The following is a 21,331-nucleotide window of genomic DNA, read 5'->3' as shown; positions in this document are numbered from 1 at the left end:
CCGATATTTTTCAATTAATTATCTAAGAAGATGTATAGCTTCTATTGTCGACCTTCCGGGCATTAATCCAAAATTGATTTCAGTCACTGTGGTCTCCTTTAATCTTCTTTATATTACTTTTATCCAAAGTTTCATAGTATGAATCATTAGTTTAATATACATATAATTTGCACAATTTTATATATCTCTCTTGTTCTTATATAAGGGAATAAGAGTACTTATCCTCCATTGATCAAGCATTTTTTTCGTTTTTAATACATGTTAAATAATTTTGTAAGTCATTCAATACCTTGTTTCCCTAGGCATTTTAAACAGGCTTTCTCCTCTATTGAGCAAGGAGAAAGCCTATTTAGAATACCCAATTAAAGTAGGAGTTGATTGATTTGATTAGCCTACGGTTGAAATCGTTATATATATATAAGCCTAAGTAATTTCTTTTCTCTATCCCTAAATTCCGATACCTCATTTGACCGACTCATCCCCTCCCCCGATCCTTCTTCCTTGTGATCTCACTACGTCGACGTCATCCTCACTGTTCTGCCCCAATCGGCCGCTGCCACTACCAGTGTTGCGACCACCACTGACCACCGCCTTCATTAGAAACGTCGGAGCTCTAGCAAATGTCGCCGCACGTCGATCCGAATGTTGCTTCCGCCACTAGCCAAGCACCAGCCGGCTAGAGAGGTCTAAACCCTAGATTTGATCTTCCGTCGCCGATCCCTTCCCTAGAGCGTGTCACACCTACCCAGAGCAACTACCCCTCTTCTCCCCGATATGTTGCTGCCAGATTATCGTTGACGGTCGTCGCCAAAAGGCTACTTAATCCATGTTTTGGCCACTTTTTGGCCACAAGATACAATGTCGGATCTCTCTTCTTAATCTGACAAGAAGTCGAACATTAGCTGGGCACCACGGTGTGGACTCCACTATTCTGACAAGACCAAGAGTTTGATTGAGTGTAAGATCTCTTGTTTAAGGGTTGTGGATTTAGATTTTGGGGCTAATGCTCAGATGTAAATGTGTTAATGGTGTTTTAGGATATTAATTTGGGAAATCAGCAACTCCACCTTGCCCCGGCTACAATTTTCAACAGTAAGCACTTCTCCGGCTACGAGTCAACGGTGGAGCATTCGGATTTAGGTGAGTTTTGAAGTTGATTTCATTTTTATATTAGATGTAAATAGTGTAATGTGGGTTGGATTGATTGTGGGTTAGATTAATTAATGTGGATGAATTATGTAGGGTTGATTTATGATGTTTAGTAGAAGATACAATGGATCAAATGATGGGTTAATGGATTGTAGAAATTGATTAAGTTGTATTATGAAGATGATGGATTAATTAGGGGTAAATTGGCTTAATAACTTTAATTTTGGTGGTGAATTGTAGTAGTAAGACTTAAACATTAAGTGGGGATGATCGTATTTCAATTGGGATTACCCTAAATAGATTTGGGAATTTGATATAGCTATTTAATTCATATGTAATTAGCTAAATCTGTATATCATGTAATTGCAAGACTTTGATTCGAGAGGAGTTACTGTAGCAAGCACATATATCTAGATTTGTGATATATTCGAGTGGTATCCGATGTATAGAGACTTGAAGCGTCCCTATTGGTGGAATGACATGAAGAAAGACACCGCTGATTTTGTAACTTAATGTCTAATATGTCAACAGGTGAAGGTTGAACGTCAAAGATTAGCATGATTGTTTCAGTAGATACAGATACTGGAATAAAAATGGGAGCATGTTACGATAGACTTTGTTATGGGATTACCATATAAACATTCGGGGATCTGCTGATAGCATGTGTTATAGATTTCGCAAATAGTTGTGAAGACCATTTATGTTGGGTAGAATTTACCCAGTTGGCTAGATAGCAATGTGGGAGTAATGGGAGTAGGGTGGGCTCATAACCTACAGAGTCATCCTTACGATTGAAAATTTGTTCATGCTACTAGGATGGTGTAGTCGATAAGGGTGTCGCTTAGTTGTTACCCTCAGATAAGGATCCTTGAGTTGAGCAATAAATTTAGGACCAAATTTTTATTAGTGGGGGAGAATGTAAGATAAGGTAATTAATAAGAATTATTAGAGAAATAACCTTATTGGATTTTTCGAGAATTTTTTAAAAATTTTCGGGATTTAAACTAAGTTCATATGATATGTTTTAAGGGGATCAATTTATTGGGCAAGGAGAAAGTCTATTTAGAATACCCAATTAAAGTAGGAGTTGATTGATTTGATTAACCTATGGTTGAAATCATTATATATATAAACCTAAGTAATTTCTTTTTCCCTATCCCTAAATTCCGATACCTCATTTGCCCGATTCATCCCCTTCCCTCATCCTTCTTCCTTGTGATATCACCATGTTGGCGTCATCCTAGCTGTGTCGCCCCGATCGGTCGCTGCTGCTGACGGTGTTGTGACCACCATTAACCACCGTCTTCATTGGAGACGTTAGAACTCTACCAGACGCCGCCGCACGCCAATCCGATTGTTGCTTCCGCCTCTAATCAAGCACCAACCGACCAGTGGAGGGGTCTGAACCCTAGATTTGATCTTCCGCCGCTGATCTCTAACATCACACATAGCCAGGGTAGCTACCACTCTTCTCCCCAATTGTTGCCGCCACCGCCGGATTGTCGTTGTTGGTCGTCACCGAGAGGCTGCCTAATCCATGTTTCGACCACTTTTTGGCCACAAGATACAGTGTCGGATCTATCTTCTGTTAGTTAGAGCCCTAAAGCCAATCATTTGATGATTGATGTATGGACTCGTTGTATCATATTCTTGTATATAAATAAAGGCATTTGTTTTTTGTTATTATACTTGTATTGGTGCCAAATAAATAAGTATAATAGCGTCCTTGAGTAAAAGGTTCTTACCTATATCAATCGATTGGTTGAATCGATAGTGAGATGATATAGGGAACACTACTCTTAATCATTCCTAGTCGAGTATTAACATTCAGGGACAATGTTAATGTGACGAGACTAGCATGTAGGTCAACTCGATGACTTGATATCACAAGTCATAGATATAGAGATATCAAGTTGACACATGGGTATGCCTTGGAGAATGTATACTGAATGACCCGCCATGAGAAAGTATCATGGATCGTTATTTGAGTGTCATATACTTTCTCATGTGGCTATTAGTATGACTACTAGTTCTTGGACCTGAAGTCACCATGGTTCCCTACATAAGGAGTTACGTACTTTGACTTCGTCAAACGTCACCCGTAACTGGGTGAACTATAGAGGCGATTATTGGGTATGTAACAAATTATGCGGAGGGATGTGAGTGATGTAGATGGGATCTATCCCTCCTATATGACAGGAGTAACATCGATATTCTTGATAGAGTGAGACCACTAAGTGCATGGTCATGCCCAAATGAGTCAATATAGATATTGAGCTCATTTGATTGAGTGAGTCTACTTGGAGTTCAAGATTTAGATTGATTAGAGGATGACACGGTCTATGCCTCACATTGATCAATCTAGATGTCAAGGATAGAAGGACACTTGTCATATATTGTGAAGAGTCACAATTAGTAGTCACAAGGTGATGTTGGATCTCAACATTCTTATAACTTTGGTAGTAATGATGTGTTGCTAGATATCACTAATTACTTATGCTTCTAAATGGGTTTAGGAGCATTGCCAACGTTATAAGAACATATAGGGTCACACACAAAGGGCGATTAGATGGAGATTAGATTCATTTGATGAACCTAAAGGATTAAGTTCATGTGATGAACCAAATTGGATTAAGAATAATCCAAATTAGGCTAATTGAGTTGGACTCAATTTGGTTCATGTATTAAATGAGTCTAATTTGGACTTAGACTCATTGAATCAATTTAATTCAATGAATAGGGATTCATTAAATTAAAATTGACTTGAACCAATGGTTAGATTTGATCAACCATGGGAGAGAAATGGTCAAGTTTGACTTGATTTAAGAGGAAGATGAAGAGTCAAGTTTGACTTAACAATTTGTCACCTCATTGGTGAGTTGGCAAGAAGTGGACCAATGATGATGCCCCACATCATCATGGTTGCTTAAGTGAGATGTCACCTCATGGGAGTTACCAAGAGTTGTGACTCTTGGCATCCCATGGAGGTTACTATCTCTCTTAAAGTGGCCGGCCACTTTAGATGAGGGAGTTAGTGCATTTTGTGTGCTTGGTGAGTAACTTCTTCTTCCTCAAGCTCTTCTCTTCTCTCCCTCTCCTCCACCATTACTGATCTTCTAAGGTTGCTAGCACATCCTTAGAGGTTCTCTCCATTGAGTTGTTCGTGTGGATACACATAGAGGAGTATCTACTTTGATACTTTCGAGATCCGGCGACGAACCTTGGACGAGCGGGATTGCGAAGGGCTTCGCATCAAAGGTAACCTTTTTCTTTTGTAGATCTAATGTACATCTAGGAGTAGAAAACATGTATATGAAAGTTTTACATAATTTTATTTCTTCGCACGGATCCGTGGCATGGGGATTTCGGGGTTTCCGCAACGCAAAAAGCGATTTTTGCGGCCCAAAAACCCAACATCTTCTTCATCCAACGAGAAGTCGAACACTAGCTGGGCACAACAGTGTAGACGACCATTAGCTTCCTTGTGGTATGAGCTAGTGGTCAGTCATATATATGAATGTTGATGACCACCAGCTCCTTTATGGTATGAGCTAGTCATGTTAGTGTCACACACTTAGCCACTCATGGGTAGTGGTAACGGGAACAGTTGTCGCTTGTCCGTGCCACCCAGCTACTCAAGGGTAGTGATATTCGGCGTTGTGAGCAGTCAGGGACCCCGATGCTATGTAGTGAGATAGCTACTTAGCGCTCTCTACCTCGGTCATTCTATAGTGGTATCTGGAGAGTAGTACAGTTGTCATTTTCTAACCTTTCGGCCACACAGAGGTTATGGTGTCTTGAGGGGTGGGTAGGGTAACCATGTTGCATGCATGTGCATTTTACATATGATGCGCGGTGCATCTTTTAGAGATATATCTGCATTTGCTTGTGATTGTTGCACATACTTGAGATATGATTGTTGCATATGGTTGTCATACTTCATACATGTTTATTTATCATTCCTGTCAGTTATGTTGCTCAGGTGTTACGAGCCAATTTATTGTTGATCCCTAGTGAGTTTACTGATCTATACCGTATGTGTTGGTTCTAGATTGAGTATGTGTTTTTATTATGTCGGTTATAATTATGTGTATTCATTATGCAATTATGTTTAGGTGTATTGATTATGTCAATATGATCATGTTTTTAATTCTCTATTGAGACTGTATATTTTGATTTCCATGTTTTATATAGGTCATGCACTATCTTGTCTATTACCCGTTGAGTGACCCACACTCACCACCCCATTTGTGTATTGTATTGTCTTTTTTCTCAAGTAGCAAGTAGATGATTGTGGAGTCGCTTGGAGTATCCTATCTGCCGATCCCAGTCACATCCGAGGACGGTTTCTAATTTTGTTTCTTGTTTTACTTGCATTACGTATTTATGGATTTGACATTGTATAATTCGACTTTGTTTTGGAATTTTGTCATGTGGTGTTTTGTATTTTCCTTGTTGTGGTTGTGTAAAGCCTAGCCGATCGTTTTTGGTTTATGGGTTTTCCTTTTGTCTTCCGCTGTATTTTTGGTACAGCCGTGTGGACTGCTTATTATACAACTGCATGATTATGTTCTTTTTGTTCCAGCCGTGTGGGATGTGTATATAACTGTGCAGTTGTGTATATTCCAGTCGTGTGAGCTGTTGATTATTACTTGTGCAGCTTTATGGCCTTGTATCCACGTTTCATTATCACTGTTACAAGGAAGATGTTATCCATTTTCTGAATCGGGACTCCTTTGGGGCGTGACATCAGGTGGAGTAACTGAAGTATTTCAAGAATCAGCCTTAAGTCCCTATCTTTTTACATTAATTATGGATGAACTCACTGCACACATTCAAGATACAGTACTGTTGTGTATGTTGTTTGTAGATAATGTTTTGGTAGATGAAACACGTGAAGGAGTAAATGCTAAACTAAAATCTTGGCGAAAAACACTAGAAGAAAAAAGTTTTAGGCTTAGTAGAATATTGTCAGATGTTTTATGTGACCGTAAAGTATCTTTAAAATTTAAATGAAAGTTCTATAAAACCGAAGTTAGACTACTATATTATATGAAGCTGAATGTTGGGTTATGACTCGAGCACATGAGCAGAAGATGAGAGTTACAGAGATGAGGATGTTAAGTTGGATATGTGGACATATGAAGATGGACAGAATAAGAAATTAGAGCATTAGAGAAAAAGTCGGAATTGCATCTAGAAACTCTGAAAGGCACGTTTAAAATAGTATAGGCATATACTTAGACGACCAATAAATGCTCCAATTAAGCGATGTAAAATTATGACAAACACGCATATCAAATGAGGAAGAGGAAGACCAAAAAAAGCTTGGTTAACAACAATAAAATAAAAATAAAATTTATTTAACTATAGACGATATAGTAGGAGATAGAGTTCAATGGCATAAAAAGATCTATATACCCGACCCCACCTAGTGGGATAAAGTTGGGTTGCTATTGTTGTTAACCTAATTTGATTAGGTTTTCCTTCTCTTCCTCTTCTCTCTTCTCTCCCTCTCCTTGCCACCGCCCAACAAGAAGGTGCCACCGCCTTCTTATGCAGCCGCCGACCAAGCAAGCTCCGGCCAAAGAGTTGACCAGACCTCCTTGCTATAGCCGCACAAGCAAGCTCCGGCTAAAGTGTTGGCCAGATCTCCAAGCTGCTGCCGTCCAAGAGAAGATGAGTTGTTGTTCTCCTGCCGCCGGCCAGCAACTGTTGTTGCCGGCGATGGTGCTGTTCCGGCAGCAAGGCTGCTGCTCCTCTGCGAAAGGGGCTGTTCTGGTAAGCCAACTGCTGCTCCGACCAAGAGAAGATGCTGCCGCCCAACAACTGTTGTTCCGCCACTAGCAGCCCAATTCCGCCACCCAAAGGTGTTGTTCCGGCCAGCAAAGGTTGTCGCCAGAACCTTGTTGTCGTTGGACCTGCTGTCCCTCATTGGCAGCAGGGTTTTTGGCTCCGAACAGCAGCAACTGCTGTTCACCTCGATTTGTACCATCGGGTTGCCTTGTGCCGCCGGGTACTGATCCCTCTCTCGGATCGCTTCGTCTCTCACCTTTGGCTAGTACCAAAGCGGAGACCCAACCCGTGACTTAGCGAAGTAGCCTCGAGGATAACTCAGCGTGGATACAAGTAGAGGCAAGTCTTGCCTCGTTAGGCTTGCTCGTTGATTCCAATGAAGGCTAGCCTTGCGAGGCTAGCAAACGCTCTCTACAAAGTTCGATTACAAACTCATACATCTTCTAACAAAGTAATTTTGATCTATGGTTATGTCTTGTGCATGTGTGTATCATGTATATGTGTGCGTGTGTGATAATAATTTAGGAAATTATTACGCTTCCACTGCTTGTTTTAAAATAAATTTTTAAAATACGCATCCACAAACCCAACAGATCTCACTTAGTGGAATAAGACTTGGTTGTTGTTATATATTAAATATTAACATATATATAATCTAAATAACATATAATAAATATATATAATTAACTAATATAATACTTTTATATAACTCTAATATATTAGATATATAACATTGATTGTAACATATAAATTTATATTTTATTTTAATATAATGATTTTAATTAAGATCATTATATTAAATTTTTATTAAAACTCTTCTTCTTTTCCTTTCTCCTGCTCGCAATTCCGCCGACTCCATCCTCCCACTCGCGTTGCTAGTTGGAAACGAATGTGATTTTTGTCGTCCATAGCCAGTATCTCCCCTCTCCTTGAATCATACAAATATTATCGTACCTATCCAAAGTGGTCGCCGCCTCACCACCACTACTGATCTCTCATCGATCACCCTCCCTAATAGCCTTCATCATTTACGTTATGTCAATAGGGTACCAATGTCAGTTCCATGTAGGGATGTAAATGAACCAAACGGTTCGCGAGCTATTCAGAGCTCGATTCGATAAAGCTCGTTCGAGTTCGTTTGTTTATCTTATCGAGCCGAGCTCGAGCTCGATTTCGAACTCGACAGTTTTATCGAGCCGAGCTCGAGCTTAAGGATATTCGGCTCGTGAGCTCGCGAACATGTTCGTTTATAGGATCGCGAGCTAAAAAAAACGAGCCTTAAACCGAGCCAAAAAAACGAGCTCTAAAACGAGCTTTAAAATGAGCCAAAAAAACAAGCCAAAAAAGAGCTCTAAACGAGTCCGAAAACGAACCCAAGCTCGCTTAACGAGTTAGACTCGTTAACTTTGATAATCGAGCTAATAATGAGCCGAGCTCGAACTGTTCGCAAACTTGATAATTCTAAAACGAGCCGAGCTCGAGCCTTGTGATAAAAGCTCGATTCGAGCTCGAGTCGAGCTCGAGCCTGAATAAACGAGCCGAGCTCGAGCCTAATACTGTTCGGCTCGGTTTGGCTCGTTTACATCCCTAGTTCCATGCCATAACGATAAAAACCATCCACTTCAAACAATAATTATAACTAGAGTATAAATAATCTAAGATTGAATACATCTCATTGTCACTCCTCTTTGTTGATGTTCCATTGGTGTCTCCTCTTCCCACCTCTCTTTTTATCATTTCATCTACTCACCATAATCAGCATAATCATGTCACAATAAGGTAGAATCGTCTTCTCTAAATAAAAATTGTTAGTGTTTCTCGTCTTCTGTCCCATTTCTTTTTAGTGTAAACACAAATTAACTATTTTGTCTTTTTAACCAATATGGAAGTGAGGATCTCTATTGATATAGAACTCACCCTTTATGGCTTCATCAAATACACTACTCAAAAGTTTTGTATTTATCTATAAAATCAGGTTTGATGGTCTCAAAAGATATGCACTCCCCCTCCAAAAAAAAAAAACAGTATTTCCACAAAATTCTATATGTATTAATGAGATCAAATTTTGTTTGCTCACTTTAAATTACCTGTTTCCCTCTTCTTGCTAGGAGTGTGTGTATCTTACTTATCCATATGATCAAGTCTTTAAGTTTCCAGAATAGCATAGTGTAGAAAGAAGTGCTATCAAAATCATTGCTATTTAACTAAGACCTGAATTTAAAAATTCAAGGTATTTTAACAAGTAAATATGCGAGGCACTATCTCAACTAATTATCAGTGTCAGCAACTGATAGTTTGTAAGTAAATCAAATGTCCAAACCACTGATATTTCAAAAATAGAAGAGTTAAGTAATGAAAATGAATGAAGGGTTGAAAGGTCACATACTGACTGATTAGTTGCCCATCGTTCATAGTAATGAGTATATCTTTCCAGAGAATTTTTAGCCATTTCTCTTCTTCTTTCAGATTCATCATACTAAAAAAAGAAGGAAATCCAGATTGTCAAGATTGTGAAAGCTATCTCATAATGATAAAGCAAGTAAACCTATACCGCTCCTTCCTGCTTTGCAGCTTCATAGCGATTACAGGCGTAAAAGCCACCAGTCCTTTCCCCATGTTCTGACCATGGACCAAGACACAGCCTACAAGGACAGTTATTATGCAAAAGAAAAGGACAAGTAGAACAACCAAATTAGGAGCATATTAAATTTGTGAATATATAAGATTTTACCAGCAAAACTCGAATTTACAAGGAGGTGTACATGTAATATGCATGCATCCTTGATTTTTCTCAATTGGGCGTTTGCACTTAGGACAAGGTTTTGAATTTGCCAATATCCTAGAAATGGAAACAACAATTATATGACAATTTAATCAACAAATACTATAATATATTTAGTTAAAGAAAAATTAACACATTATTAGCACCCAAAAGAACTTATTTTAATCATATATATATAGAGAGAGACTAAAGAACTTATTCAATGCACAACTATAGCATCAATTGTCAAAGATAATGTTACAATGCTCCAAAAAAGAGTCACTGCAAAACTTGAATAAATAAAACTTTAAAAAAAATGAGGAAATAGAAAAGTGCCATGTTGCTTGGATAAGGAGTTTGAAAGTTGTTGCCAAAACTGTAGGTTCAGGTCCTGCCTTCTTGCCTCCTATGAAATTAAAAAAAAAAAATGAAAGGAATAGGATTAACATTTTTAAGTCAAATATCTTCCTAATGTTCTCTATATCCAATATACCAAGTCAAAGTGATTCCATTGGTTAAGCACCAAAACTAATCTACACTCAATATATCAAACTATTTAACATTGATATCTATTATATCTCATCCTGTAAATTAAATATAATGGATTCAAGTTGCTTGTGCATCTTTGCCTATATATTAGTAAAGTTACAACATCAATGGCGTTATAATTGTATCCTTTCCTTATGGACCTGAAACGAATATTTACCTTAGTTTTTAAAAACACACACATCTTAATAGATAAATGTTGGATTCTTTTGGTATTTATAAGAAGATAAGTAAAAATGCCACTAAAGAAACAAGGGATATATGTAGAATTTTACTATTTATAAGGAGATGATACAAATTCACCAATCAACTGCAGCTACTAGAAACATAAGGGGAGAAGCAGTACAAAGAAGAGAGAAAAATAAATTGTTCCTCATAACTACCAGTTCATATTCTCAGATTCAGCACTGTTTTTCAGTATCCATTTTGCCACTGTATCACAATCAACTGGCCGATGAGCCTCCTCAGTGCACTGTGTTTTTTCATTTCATCAACCCCAAATGTTAATGCAAAGATAAAGACCAAAACATAGAACATAATCATAAGTATTTGGAATACTTACATTCCAACAGAAGCCATATGAGCAATTGCAGCAAATATCATAGATTCCACTGCCAATTACATACTCAACCGCAAATTCACAACCAGGAGCAGGGCACCATTTTGTCTGCATGGGGGAAAATTATGAAAATGCAAGATCAACCATAAATAATTTTTTCAAGATATGTTCATCCTCATACAAATCAAAAACTAAGTCAACTATATCTTGATGTATATTGTTTCCAAAACTTTACCTTTCTATTATCTTCAATATAAGATCTAAGAAGATAGCGAGAATATTTCTCTTTATCTTCATGACTAGCCAATAGATCAATCATGTCTTGACCAACAGCAGCACCACATGATGGATCTGGACACCTCAGCATTAAGCATCCAGGGCCATCGCTTATTGAGGTGCCAACATAACCTGAATTAGAAAAAAAAAAATCATGAAATCAAACTCTGAAGAAGAGATATAAATGACTTTTCGAACAGGAAAAGAAAATTTTTAAAGTCATTTAAACCAAAAGTTGGCAATAATGTAGAATCTGCAATAGTTCTTTCTTTTAACCATTTAATCAGTTGATAAAGTATAAAGCTAGAGCATCATTTCTAAAGGGGTCAGGACTCAGATAAGTTAACTACTGGAATGGTGGTACACCATCATATCCTCAATGCTGCCAAGTTAGCAATGAATTACTAAATTGAAAGATTACACTTGTACCAATTGTATATGATTAGTATCCAGAATAGTAACGTCAGAAAAGTATAGTTGGAAAACTAGGCGAATCCTGATCCAAATCAGCCAAGTTAGATGAAAATCAGGTTAATTTTTTTGGACATCATTTCAAAATCATGAGATTGAGCAAAGAAAACAACTTTCTTTAAAAAAAACACAATTGAAATTGGTGGAAAGTGATAGATTAAGGATGAAGTCGGGCGAGAATTGAACTAGCCAATTTATTATGAAATTTCTCACAATCAAAACCAGGAAGAGAGAAAGAAGCCTTTGAACACCTGCAACAATAGAGGAAAGGCGATGAAGGACAATTAGGTTGTAGATGAAGAGGGGAGGTGGTGGAGGTTAACCTAGACTTCAGTAGATCTTGTGTGATGGAAATGAGGTAGAGGATAGATATGGTCGTCAGAAAATTAACATAGTGATTTTATTTTATTTCTATTATTTTTAAATCAAAGGTTTCTTATAATTATTTGGGAGTTGCTAGAATTTTTAAGACAACCAAGTTATTTTTCCGTTGAACAGGTCTTACTTCGAGCCAATAAAAGGCATAAGGATCCTATGAGTCAGAGGATCTGAGCTTAATAATATTTTTCTCTCTGTAAGTTGTGAGTTCAAAGTGGTTTGGCATCATGATTAGTTTGTGCTGCATCAATTGATATTAGAGCTAAAATCCTGGTTTGGTCTCAGTGTGATTCTCCCCTGACTTTTTTGTTCATGTCCCGAAACCTATTCCATGAGTTTTTGGCATCACAATTAGTTGGTGCTACATTAATTAATATTAGAGCTAAACTATCTCTATGTCCCCTTGTCTTTGCTTGTTTTTATCGTTTAATGTGTGTCCTTGCTAAGCCATTAGCAAGAGAAATATTAATTGCAGCTACACTATTCACTCTTCCCCTCTAGCGATCTAAACCGCTTCCGCAACACCAACATTTAGCAATACTATAGATCTTATAAAAACATATCTTAAGAAGGCATTAGATCCCATTGGTAGTCTTTAGGAAGATTAAGGAAGGGATGACTTAGCCCCTTGTTCTTAGACATCCCAATCTCTATAAACCTGTTGAAGCGTCCTAACTAGAGTAGGAGGAACCTGATATCCAATTGTATTTTTGGTGAAAAACTTTAAACAAAATTCAAAAATGGTATTCAACCAATAATGACAAGTTTTACGCTTTGTACACTTAGACATTGGCATTATTACCTATTCCTAATATATTCACCTTATATTCTAATTATAAATTTCATTAAATCCCAAAGGAACCTAAGTACCAAATATAACAGGTGGATTGAATTCCTTCAAGAATATACCTTTGTCTTTAAATATCAATTTGGTGTGAATAATAAACCCGCGAATGCACTAAGTGGTCTAATAGCCTCTTTGCACACAATGAATTTGAGCACCGGAAGAGAATGCCAATTGTCATCTTCCGAGATGTGTGTGACAGGAGCCATCAAGACTTGGTTGACTTTGTGATGAAAAATGATTACTTATTTAGCAATGCAAAATTATGCATTCTTAGGACATTACTTAGACACTTTCTTATTTAGGAAATAAAAACAAGTGGCCTAGCCAAACATTTTAGGAAAAATAAGACCATTTTCATTGTTCTAAATTGATTCCCTTGGCCCTCATTATGAAAAGATATTATCCGAATTGTACCATAGTGTCATGTGTTAGATGGTCAACACAATTAAGCAAACCACGGGTCTTTCCGCGTCATCCAATTTCATATAAACCCTGAAAAGACATAAAGACATTAACATAGACTCCGTTTTAAGTTTACCTCATACTAACCGAAGCCACGACCCTATCTTAATAGTGGTAGTCTGGACTAATCAAAGCCACCACTCTATATTAATAATGGTAGACTAATTTTTGAATATGACACATTTTATTCCATGTAATAAGGCCACTGATTAATAATAGACAACCTAGGTTAGTTTTTACAAAGATAGACAACATAGATTACTTATATCTATAGTTTCAAATAGGGACATAAAATTTCTTAGCTATTTTTGGAAAGGCCTATAGAAGTTATATTTGGAACCCAACTCAAGTTTTCATTTGTAGTAAGGCCAATGATGAATCACTGATAACCTAGTTTATTTTTTAAAGAGATAGACTGCATAGGTTACTACATCTAAAATTTCAAATAAGGATGTAAAATTCCTTTTGGAAAGCCTTATAGAAGTTACTTGGACACAACTCAAGTTTTCATTTGTCTTCCACCCACAAACTGATGAGCAATCCCAGATCATTTTAGGAACCTTAGGTGCTAGTCGGCAAAAAAGTATGTTTAAGATTCAATTTTGCCACTTAAGGAATTTACTTACAACAATTCACAATTTAGTAAATCATTTTTGGTTGAAGTACATTCAAGGCCATGTATGAACTTAAAGAGCATCATCTTAATTATTTTACCCAACAATTCCAATTTATCCAAGTTAGCTAGAGTCTTCCAGCAAGTATCCAAGAGATACACACCAATGTTAGGAGAGATTATATTGACTAATGAAAAAATTCAAGTTGTCACGCACCCAGTAAATTTAAGAAGCCTGGCATAAGAAATTATATTCTTCTCCACATCTAACCCAAATGTTTTTGAAGAAATTGATGATCTTCCTTTTTTCTTCTTACTAAAGGAAAAAATTTACATCCTAATATATAGAGTATATATCTACTAAACTAGGAAATTGAATATCTACAAATTAGGAAGACAATCAAGTAGTTGATTGTAATTTCCTAAATTCGGTACTAATAAAAAATAAATAAATATTAAATCTTTTTTAAATATAGAAACTAAATCTCCTATTTCTACACTCTCCCTCAAGCTGAGTTATATATGTTAAAAAAAATCAAACTTGGAATTCAACTCATCAAAACTGACTCTTGGAAGTGCCTTGGTGAGGACATCAGGTGTCTTGTAGGAATGTTGCTAAGCTAAATGATTCCTGTGTTGACCTTTTTAGAGATAAAATGACAATCAATGTCGATATGTGTCATCCTATCATGATGCACTGGATTTTTAGCTATATAGATGGCTGCCTAGTAAACATCTTCACCAGGGCTTGAACTTCAATATTGAGTTCCCTTAGCAATCTTTGTAACCACATTCCTTCGCATATACCAAGAGCAAGAGCTCGATATTCCGATTCTGCACTGCTGCGAGAAACCAAAGCCTATTTCTTGCTCCTTCGAGTGACAAGATTCCCCCAAACATAAGAGCACTAACCAGTAGTTGACCTTTTATCAGTCTGTTCTCCTGCCCAACTTGCATTTGTGTAAATCTCAACTACACGGCATTTACTCTTTTTGAAGAGTAATCCATGACCAAGTGTTATCTTCAAATATCTCAAAATTCTGGTAACTGCATCTAAATGATCCTTAGTTGGATTATTCATATGTTGGTTGACTACACTCACCGAAGAAGCAATATCGGGTCGAGTGTGTGATAGATAAATGAGCTTTCCAACCAGCCTTTGATACCTACCCTTGTCAACTGGCGTGCTTTCTTCACTTCAATTCAGTTTCTTTGTAGAATCCATAGGTGTATCAGCAAGTTTGCAGCCAAGAAAACCGATTTCGTTCAACAAGTTCAGTATATACTTTGTGATATAACAATACCCTCCTTTGATCGAGCCACCTCTGCCCCGAGGTCTTTGATTTCGAATTTGGTTGCCAGCAATTTTTTCATCCTAAGAATTTCCTCTAAATCATCTCCAATAAGGGTGATATCATCCACATAGACTATAAGAATTGTCATTTTTCCTCATGACCCACCTTTAACAAACAATGTGTGATCTGTCTAAATACCCATTGGCTGTCAAAGTCTTAGCAAATCTCTCAAACCATGCGCGAGGAGACTGCTTTAAGTCATACAATGACTTCTTTAATTTGCACACCCAGTTTCAGTTTGACCTATTTTCTAGTCAGGAGGTATGATCATGTAGACTTCCTCTTCGAGATCTCCATTCAAGAATACATTCTTGACATCAAGTTGATATAATGGTCAATCTCAATTTACTGCTAAGGACAATACACTCGAACTGTGTTTAGTTTGGCCACTAGTGTGAAGATTTCTTGATAGTCAATTCCGTAGGATTGAGTAAACCCCTTAGCCACAAGTCTTGCCTTGAACCTGTTTATACTCCCATCAGCTTTGTACTTGACAGTAAAATCCACTTACACCCAACCGGATTTTTCCTAGGTGGTAATATTGTCAAGACCCAAGTGTTGTTGTTTTCTAAGGCCCGAACCTCTTCTTCTACCGCTTTCTTCCATTCTGGTCTTATGAGAGCCTCCTGAATAGATAGGGACACTTTAACACTGTCCGGATTTGTGGCAAATGCCTTGTATGGAGACAACTTTCCATATGCAACATATCTTTGAATTGGATGTTCAATGCATCCACAGATCCCTTTCCTATGAACAATGGGCAAATCTGAATCATCAATTATAGGAGCAGGAGTATAATGAGGAGAGGAATCCATACCATCGTGAGTGTCAGATACAGTGGGATTTGGTTTTTGTGTTTAAGAGTGTTGAGTTTACAGAAGTTCTCCCATTTGCTTGGTTGTTCTCCTTCTGTAGACACGAAGCTCAGTGTTATTGGTATCAAGATGCAACGGATTTTACGCTTCTATAGTGACAGAGACAATTTGAAAAGGTGCAAGGACAGGAGTAGTACTAGAATCCAAAGGAGTAGCACTGGAATCAAGTGTAGTACAAGAATTTAAAGGCTGATCGAATGGAATAAAAACTAATTAAGTATCTTGAAGTAGATCCCAAATCTGATATTCTTTGGAATTGTTCTTCTCCTGAATGTCGAATTTAGGAAAGTAGGATTGACTCTCGAAAAAGGTAACATCCATGGAATTGTAGACTTTCCTGGTAATAGGAGAATAACGTTTATAATCTTTTTGATGAGAAGAGTACCCTAAAAAAAATACAAGAGTGATTTTGGATCGAGTTTGGTACGATGACTATGATGAATGTGGACGAAGGTGGTGCACCCAACTATCCGAAGAGGAAGATTAGAGGTGAAAGCAAGAATTTGAGGATGTGGTGAGAACATGATGAGATGTTTGGAATTTTAAAACATGACTTGGCATCCGATTGATGAGATAAGTGGCTGCAAGTACAGCCTCCCCCCAAAAATGTTTAGGAACATTATTAGTAAACATATTAGCACAGACGACTTCAAGCAAGTGTCTATTTTTCCGTTCAGCCACTCCGTTCTGTTGTGAAGTGTCTACACAAAAACTTATATGAACAATTCCATGTTTTGACAAGGATCGAGAATGGAGTTGAAATAGTCCTTTGCGTTATCAGTTTTGAGAACTTAGATTTGACTTCTAAACTGGGTTGAAATCATGGTATAAAAGGATTGAAGAATTATGGTTGTTTCAGATTTTTCTTTCATGAGAAATGTCCACATGGTTCTTGTGTGATCATCGATAAATATTACAAGCCACCGAGCCTCATTGATATTTTTCACACATGATGGCCCCCAAATATCACTATAAATGACTGAAAATGGATGTGACGGTTTATATGGTAAACTTGAGTATACATGTCATGTATGCTTTGCTAATTGACAAATATCACACTGATAATAACTTAAATCCTTATTGATAAACAAATGAGAGAACAATTTTTAATATAAGCAAAGTTTGGATGACCAAGGCGATAGTGTCACAACATGACTTGACTCTCTACTCGGATAGACTTAGAATTGGGAACAAACACGGAATTAGAAGTAAACTTGACGGACTTTGGACTTAACTCGAAATCACAACTTGATTGATGAACTTGTCTACTTGGGAGGTTCTTTTGTTTGAGCAAATAAAGTCCTCCGTGCATATTAGCACCACCAATCACCTTCCTTGAATCCACTGCCTAAAAAAACACAAGAATTGGAATGAAACTTAGCGAAGCAATTTAGATCCCGAGTGATCTGACTGATAGAAAGTAAATGGCAATTCAACTTTGGAACAAAAAACACAGATGAAAGATGTGAGTCTTATGTAATATATATAAATTTCTTTCTGCGACTGGAGAAATTATGCCATCTTCAATTTTTACTCCTTAGTGACTAGAACAAGGTTGAAAGTTCGTGAGAATGCTGGAATCTCCCGTCATGCAACAATCCACATCATTGGCTAATCAGTCCAAACACAAAATCAGGAGGCGGAATACCTTTATGTGCAAAAAAGCGAGTATGTTGCTCGACCGGAGAAGCAGATTTTTTATTGGAACCGGGAGTCTGACTAAACATCTTTTGTAGTGCTTCAATTTGCTCCCTTGTAAACGAAATATTTTCTGCACTCGTTTCTCTTGATGTAGCAGCATTGGCACGAGAATCTCTATCCTGATGATTGGAGGACTTCCAATCAGTGGGTCTTCCATCAACTTCCAACAAGTCGCCTTCACGTGTCCAGGTTTTTTACAATAATCACACCATCGATGGCCTTTTCCAACCCTATTGTTCTATGAAGGGCTACGAGTAAATACGGCTGAACCTTCAACGGTGATTGTGGTTTCGAGCAACATTAATTTCTTCCTGCTTTCACAAAAGCTTCCCAAATGGTGGGAAAGGGTTTCATCACCATAACTATCTGCCTGACTTCATCTAAGTCTCTATTCAGGTCAAGAAGAAACCTTATAATCCGTTTTGTTCAACAATCTCCCGATAGACGGATGAATCATTAGCACACTTCCACGGATGTCTCATACAAATCCAATTGCAACCAGCAGCGAGTAAGCAGGTTAAAGTATTGCGTCACATTCAGGTCTCCCTGCTTCAGATTGTATAGCCATGTCTCAACCTCAAATACTTCTAAGGTATTCTCTATGCTAGAATAAGTCTCACGAGCAGCATCCCCTATCTCCTTGGTTGTTTTATGAAGCAGAAAATTCTCTCCAACTTCAATGGTCATAGAGTTTATTAACCACGACATAACTAGATGATTATCAGTCTTCCATGAGCGAAATTTTGGATCTATGGCCTCTAGAGCAACGATTTCACCAGTGAGATGTCCATCCTTGCCTCTGCCACACACGAACATGAACACAGGCTAGGACCATTGCAAAAAGTTTTTGCCATTCAGTTTGTGATTGATAACAAGGTGTGGAGAAAAATCGAGAATGGTGGAAACCGTAAGAGTGGACTCTGATTTAGAAGTCACTTCCGAGAAAGTCGAGGGAGACGCCATGCTACCAAAAAATAAAAGGAACGAAAGGAAAAAAAAAATTGCCCAGAAAAAGAACGAATGAGGAACTATTGCTCTGATACCCTGAAGAAATTGATGATCTTCCTTTTTTTCTTCTTACTCAAGGAAAAAAATTACATCCTAATATATAGAGTATATATCTACTAAACTAGGAAATTGAATATCTACATATTAGGAAGACAATCAATTAATTGATTGTAATTTCCTAAATATTGTTGTTAACCTAATTTGATTAGGTTTTCCTTCTCTTCCTCTTCTCTCTTCTCTCCCTCTCCTTGCCACCGCCCAACAAGAAGGTGCCACCGCCTTCTTATGCAACCGCCGACCAAGCAAGCTCCGGCCAAAGAGTTGACCAGACCTCCTTGCTATAGCCGCACAAGCAAGCTCCGGCTAAAGTGTTGGCCAGATCTCCAAGCTGCTGCCGTCCAAGAGAAGATGAGTTGTTGTTCTCCTGCCACCGGCCAGCAACTGTTGTTGCCGGCGGTGGTGCTGTTCCGGCAGCAAGGCTGCAGCCCTGCTCCTCTGCGAAAGGGGCTGTTCTGGTCGGCCAACTGCTGCTCCGACCAAGAGAAGATGCTGCCGCCCAACAACTATTGTTCCGCCACTGGCAGCCCAATTCCGCCACCCAAAGGTGTTGTTCCGGCCAGCAAAGGTTGTGTCACCAGAACCTTGTTGTCGTTGGACCTGCTGTCCCTCATTGGCAGCAGGGTTTTTGGCTCCGAACAGCAGCAACTGCTGTTCACCTAAATTTGTACCATCGGGTTGCCTTGTGCCGCCGGGTACTGATCCCTCTCTCGGATCACTTCGTCTCTCACCTTTGGCTAGTACCAAAGCGGAGACACAACCCGTGACTTAGCGAAGTAGCCTTGAGGATAACTCAGTGTGGATACAAGTATAGGCAAGTCTTGCCTCATTAGGCTTGCTCGTTGATTCCAATGAAGGCTAGCATTCCAATAAAGGCTAGCAAACGCTCTCTACAAAGTTCGATTACGAACTCATACATCTTCTAACAAAGTAATTTTGATCTATGGTTGTGTCTTGTGCATGTGTGTATCATGTATATGTATACGTGTGTGGTAATAATTTAGGAAATTATTACGCTTCCACTGCTTGTTTTAAAATAAATTTTTAAAATACGCATCCACAAACCCAACAGATCTCACTTAGTAGAATAAGACTTGGTTGTTGTTATATATTAAATATTATAGTTTACATATATATATATAATCTAAATAACATATAATAAATATATATAATTAACTAATATAATACTTTTATATAGCTCTAATATATTAGATATATAACATTGATTGTAACATATAAATTTATATTTTATTTAATATAATGATTTTAATTAAGATCATTATATTAAATTTTTATTAAAACTCTTCTTCTTTTCCTTTCTTCTGCTTGCAATTCCGCCTAGTCCATCCTCCCACTCGCGTTGCTAGTTGGAAACGAATGTGATTTTTGTCGTCCACAGCCAGTATCTCCCCTCTCCTTGAATTATACAAATATTATCGTACCTATCCAAAGTGGTCGCCGCCTCACCGCCACTACTGATCTCTCATCGATCACCCTCCCCGATAGCCTTCATCATTTACGTTATGTCAATAGGGTACCAATGTCAGTTCCATGTAGGGATGTAAATGAACCAAACGGTTTGCGAGCTATTCGGAGCTCGATTCGATAAAAAGCTCGTTCGAGTTCGTTCGTTTATCTTATCGAGCCGAGCTCGAGCTCGAGCTCGATTTCGAACTCGACAGTTTTATCAAGTCGAGCTCGAGCGTAAGGATATTCGGCTCGTGAGCTCGCGAACATATTCGTTTATAGACTCGCGAGCCAAAAAAACGAGCCTTAAACCGAGCCAAAAAACGAGCTCTAAAACGAACCAAAAAAACGAGATCTAAAACGAACTTTAAAATGAGCCAAAAAATGAACTCTAAACGAGCCCAAAAACGAGCCCGAGCTCGCTTAACGAGTTAGACTCGTTAACTTTGATAATCGAGCTAATAACGAGCCGAACTCGAACAGTTCACGAGCTTGATAATTCTAAAACGAGCCGAGCTCGAGCCTTGTGATAAAAGCTCGATTCGAGCTCAAGCCTAATACTGTTCGGCTCGTTTACATCCCTAGTTCCATGCCATAACGATAAAAACCATCCACTTCAAATAATGATTATAACTAGAGTATAAATAATGTAGGATTGGATACATCTCATTGTCACTCCTCTTTGTTGATGTTCCATTGGTCTTCCCACCTCTCTTTTTATCATTTCATCTACTCACCATAATCAGCATAATCATGTCACGATAAGGTAGAATCGTCTTCTCTAAATAAAAATTGTTAGTGTTTCTCGTCTTCTGTTCTCATTTCTTTTTAGTGTAAACACAAATTAACTATTTTGTCTTTTTAACCGATATGGAAGTGAGGATCTCTATTGATACAGAACTCACCCTTTATGGCTTCATCAAATACACTACTCAAAAGTTTTGTATTTATCTATAAAATCAGGTTTGATGGTCTCAAAAGATATGCACTCCCCCTCCAAAAAAAACAGT

General features: G+C 37.9%; 1 protein-coding gene across 2 annotated transcripts in view; it reads right to left on the bottom strand.

The window, feature by feature from the left end:
* The window catches only part of LOC122041058 (probable E3 ubiquitin-protein ligase ARI8), a 65,458-nt gene that overhangs the window by 12,991 nt on the left and 31,136 nt on the right, over positions 1-21,331 (bottom strand). For both annotated transcript variants that reach the window (XM_042600601.1, XM_042600602.1), the window contains exons 5-10: positions 11,047-11,219; positions 10,815-10,919; positions 10,636-10,724; positions 9,677-9,784; positions 9,497-9,587; positions 9,332-9,421 (exon numbers count right to left, since the gene is read on the bottom strand). In XM_042600601.1, coding sequence (XP_042456535.1) covers positions 9,332-9,421; positions 9,497-9,587; positions 9,677-9,784; positions 10,636-10,724; positions 10,815-10,919; positions 11,047-11,219 — 656 coding nt within the window. The remainder of the gene's footprint in view (positions 1-9,331; positions 9,422-9,496; positions 9,588-9,676; positions 9,785-10,635; positions 10,725-10,814; positions 10,920-11,046; positions 11,220-21,331) is intronic.

The sequence above is a fragment of the Zingiber officinale genome, chromosome 2A (genome assembly GCF_018446385.1).
Source record: "Zingiber officinale cultivar Zhangliang chromosome 2A, Zo_v1.1, whole genome shotgun sequence".
In the NCBI taxonomy this organism is placed as follows: domain Eukaryota; kingdom Viridiplantae; phylum Streptophyta; class Magnoliopsida; order Zingiberales; family Zingiberaceae; genus Zingiber; species Zingiber officinale.
The sequence above is the reverse complement of the archived record's forward strand: the minus strand, read 5'-3'. Positions and strand labels throughout refer to the sequence as shown.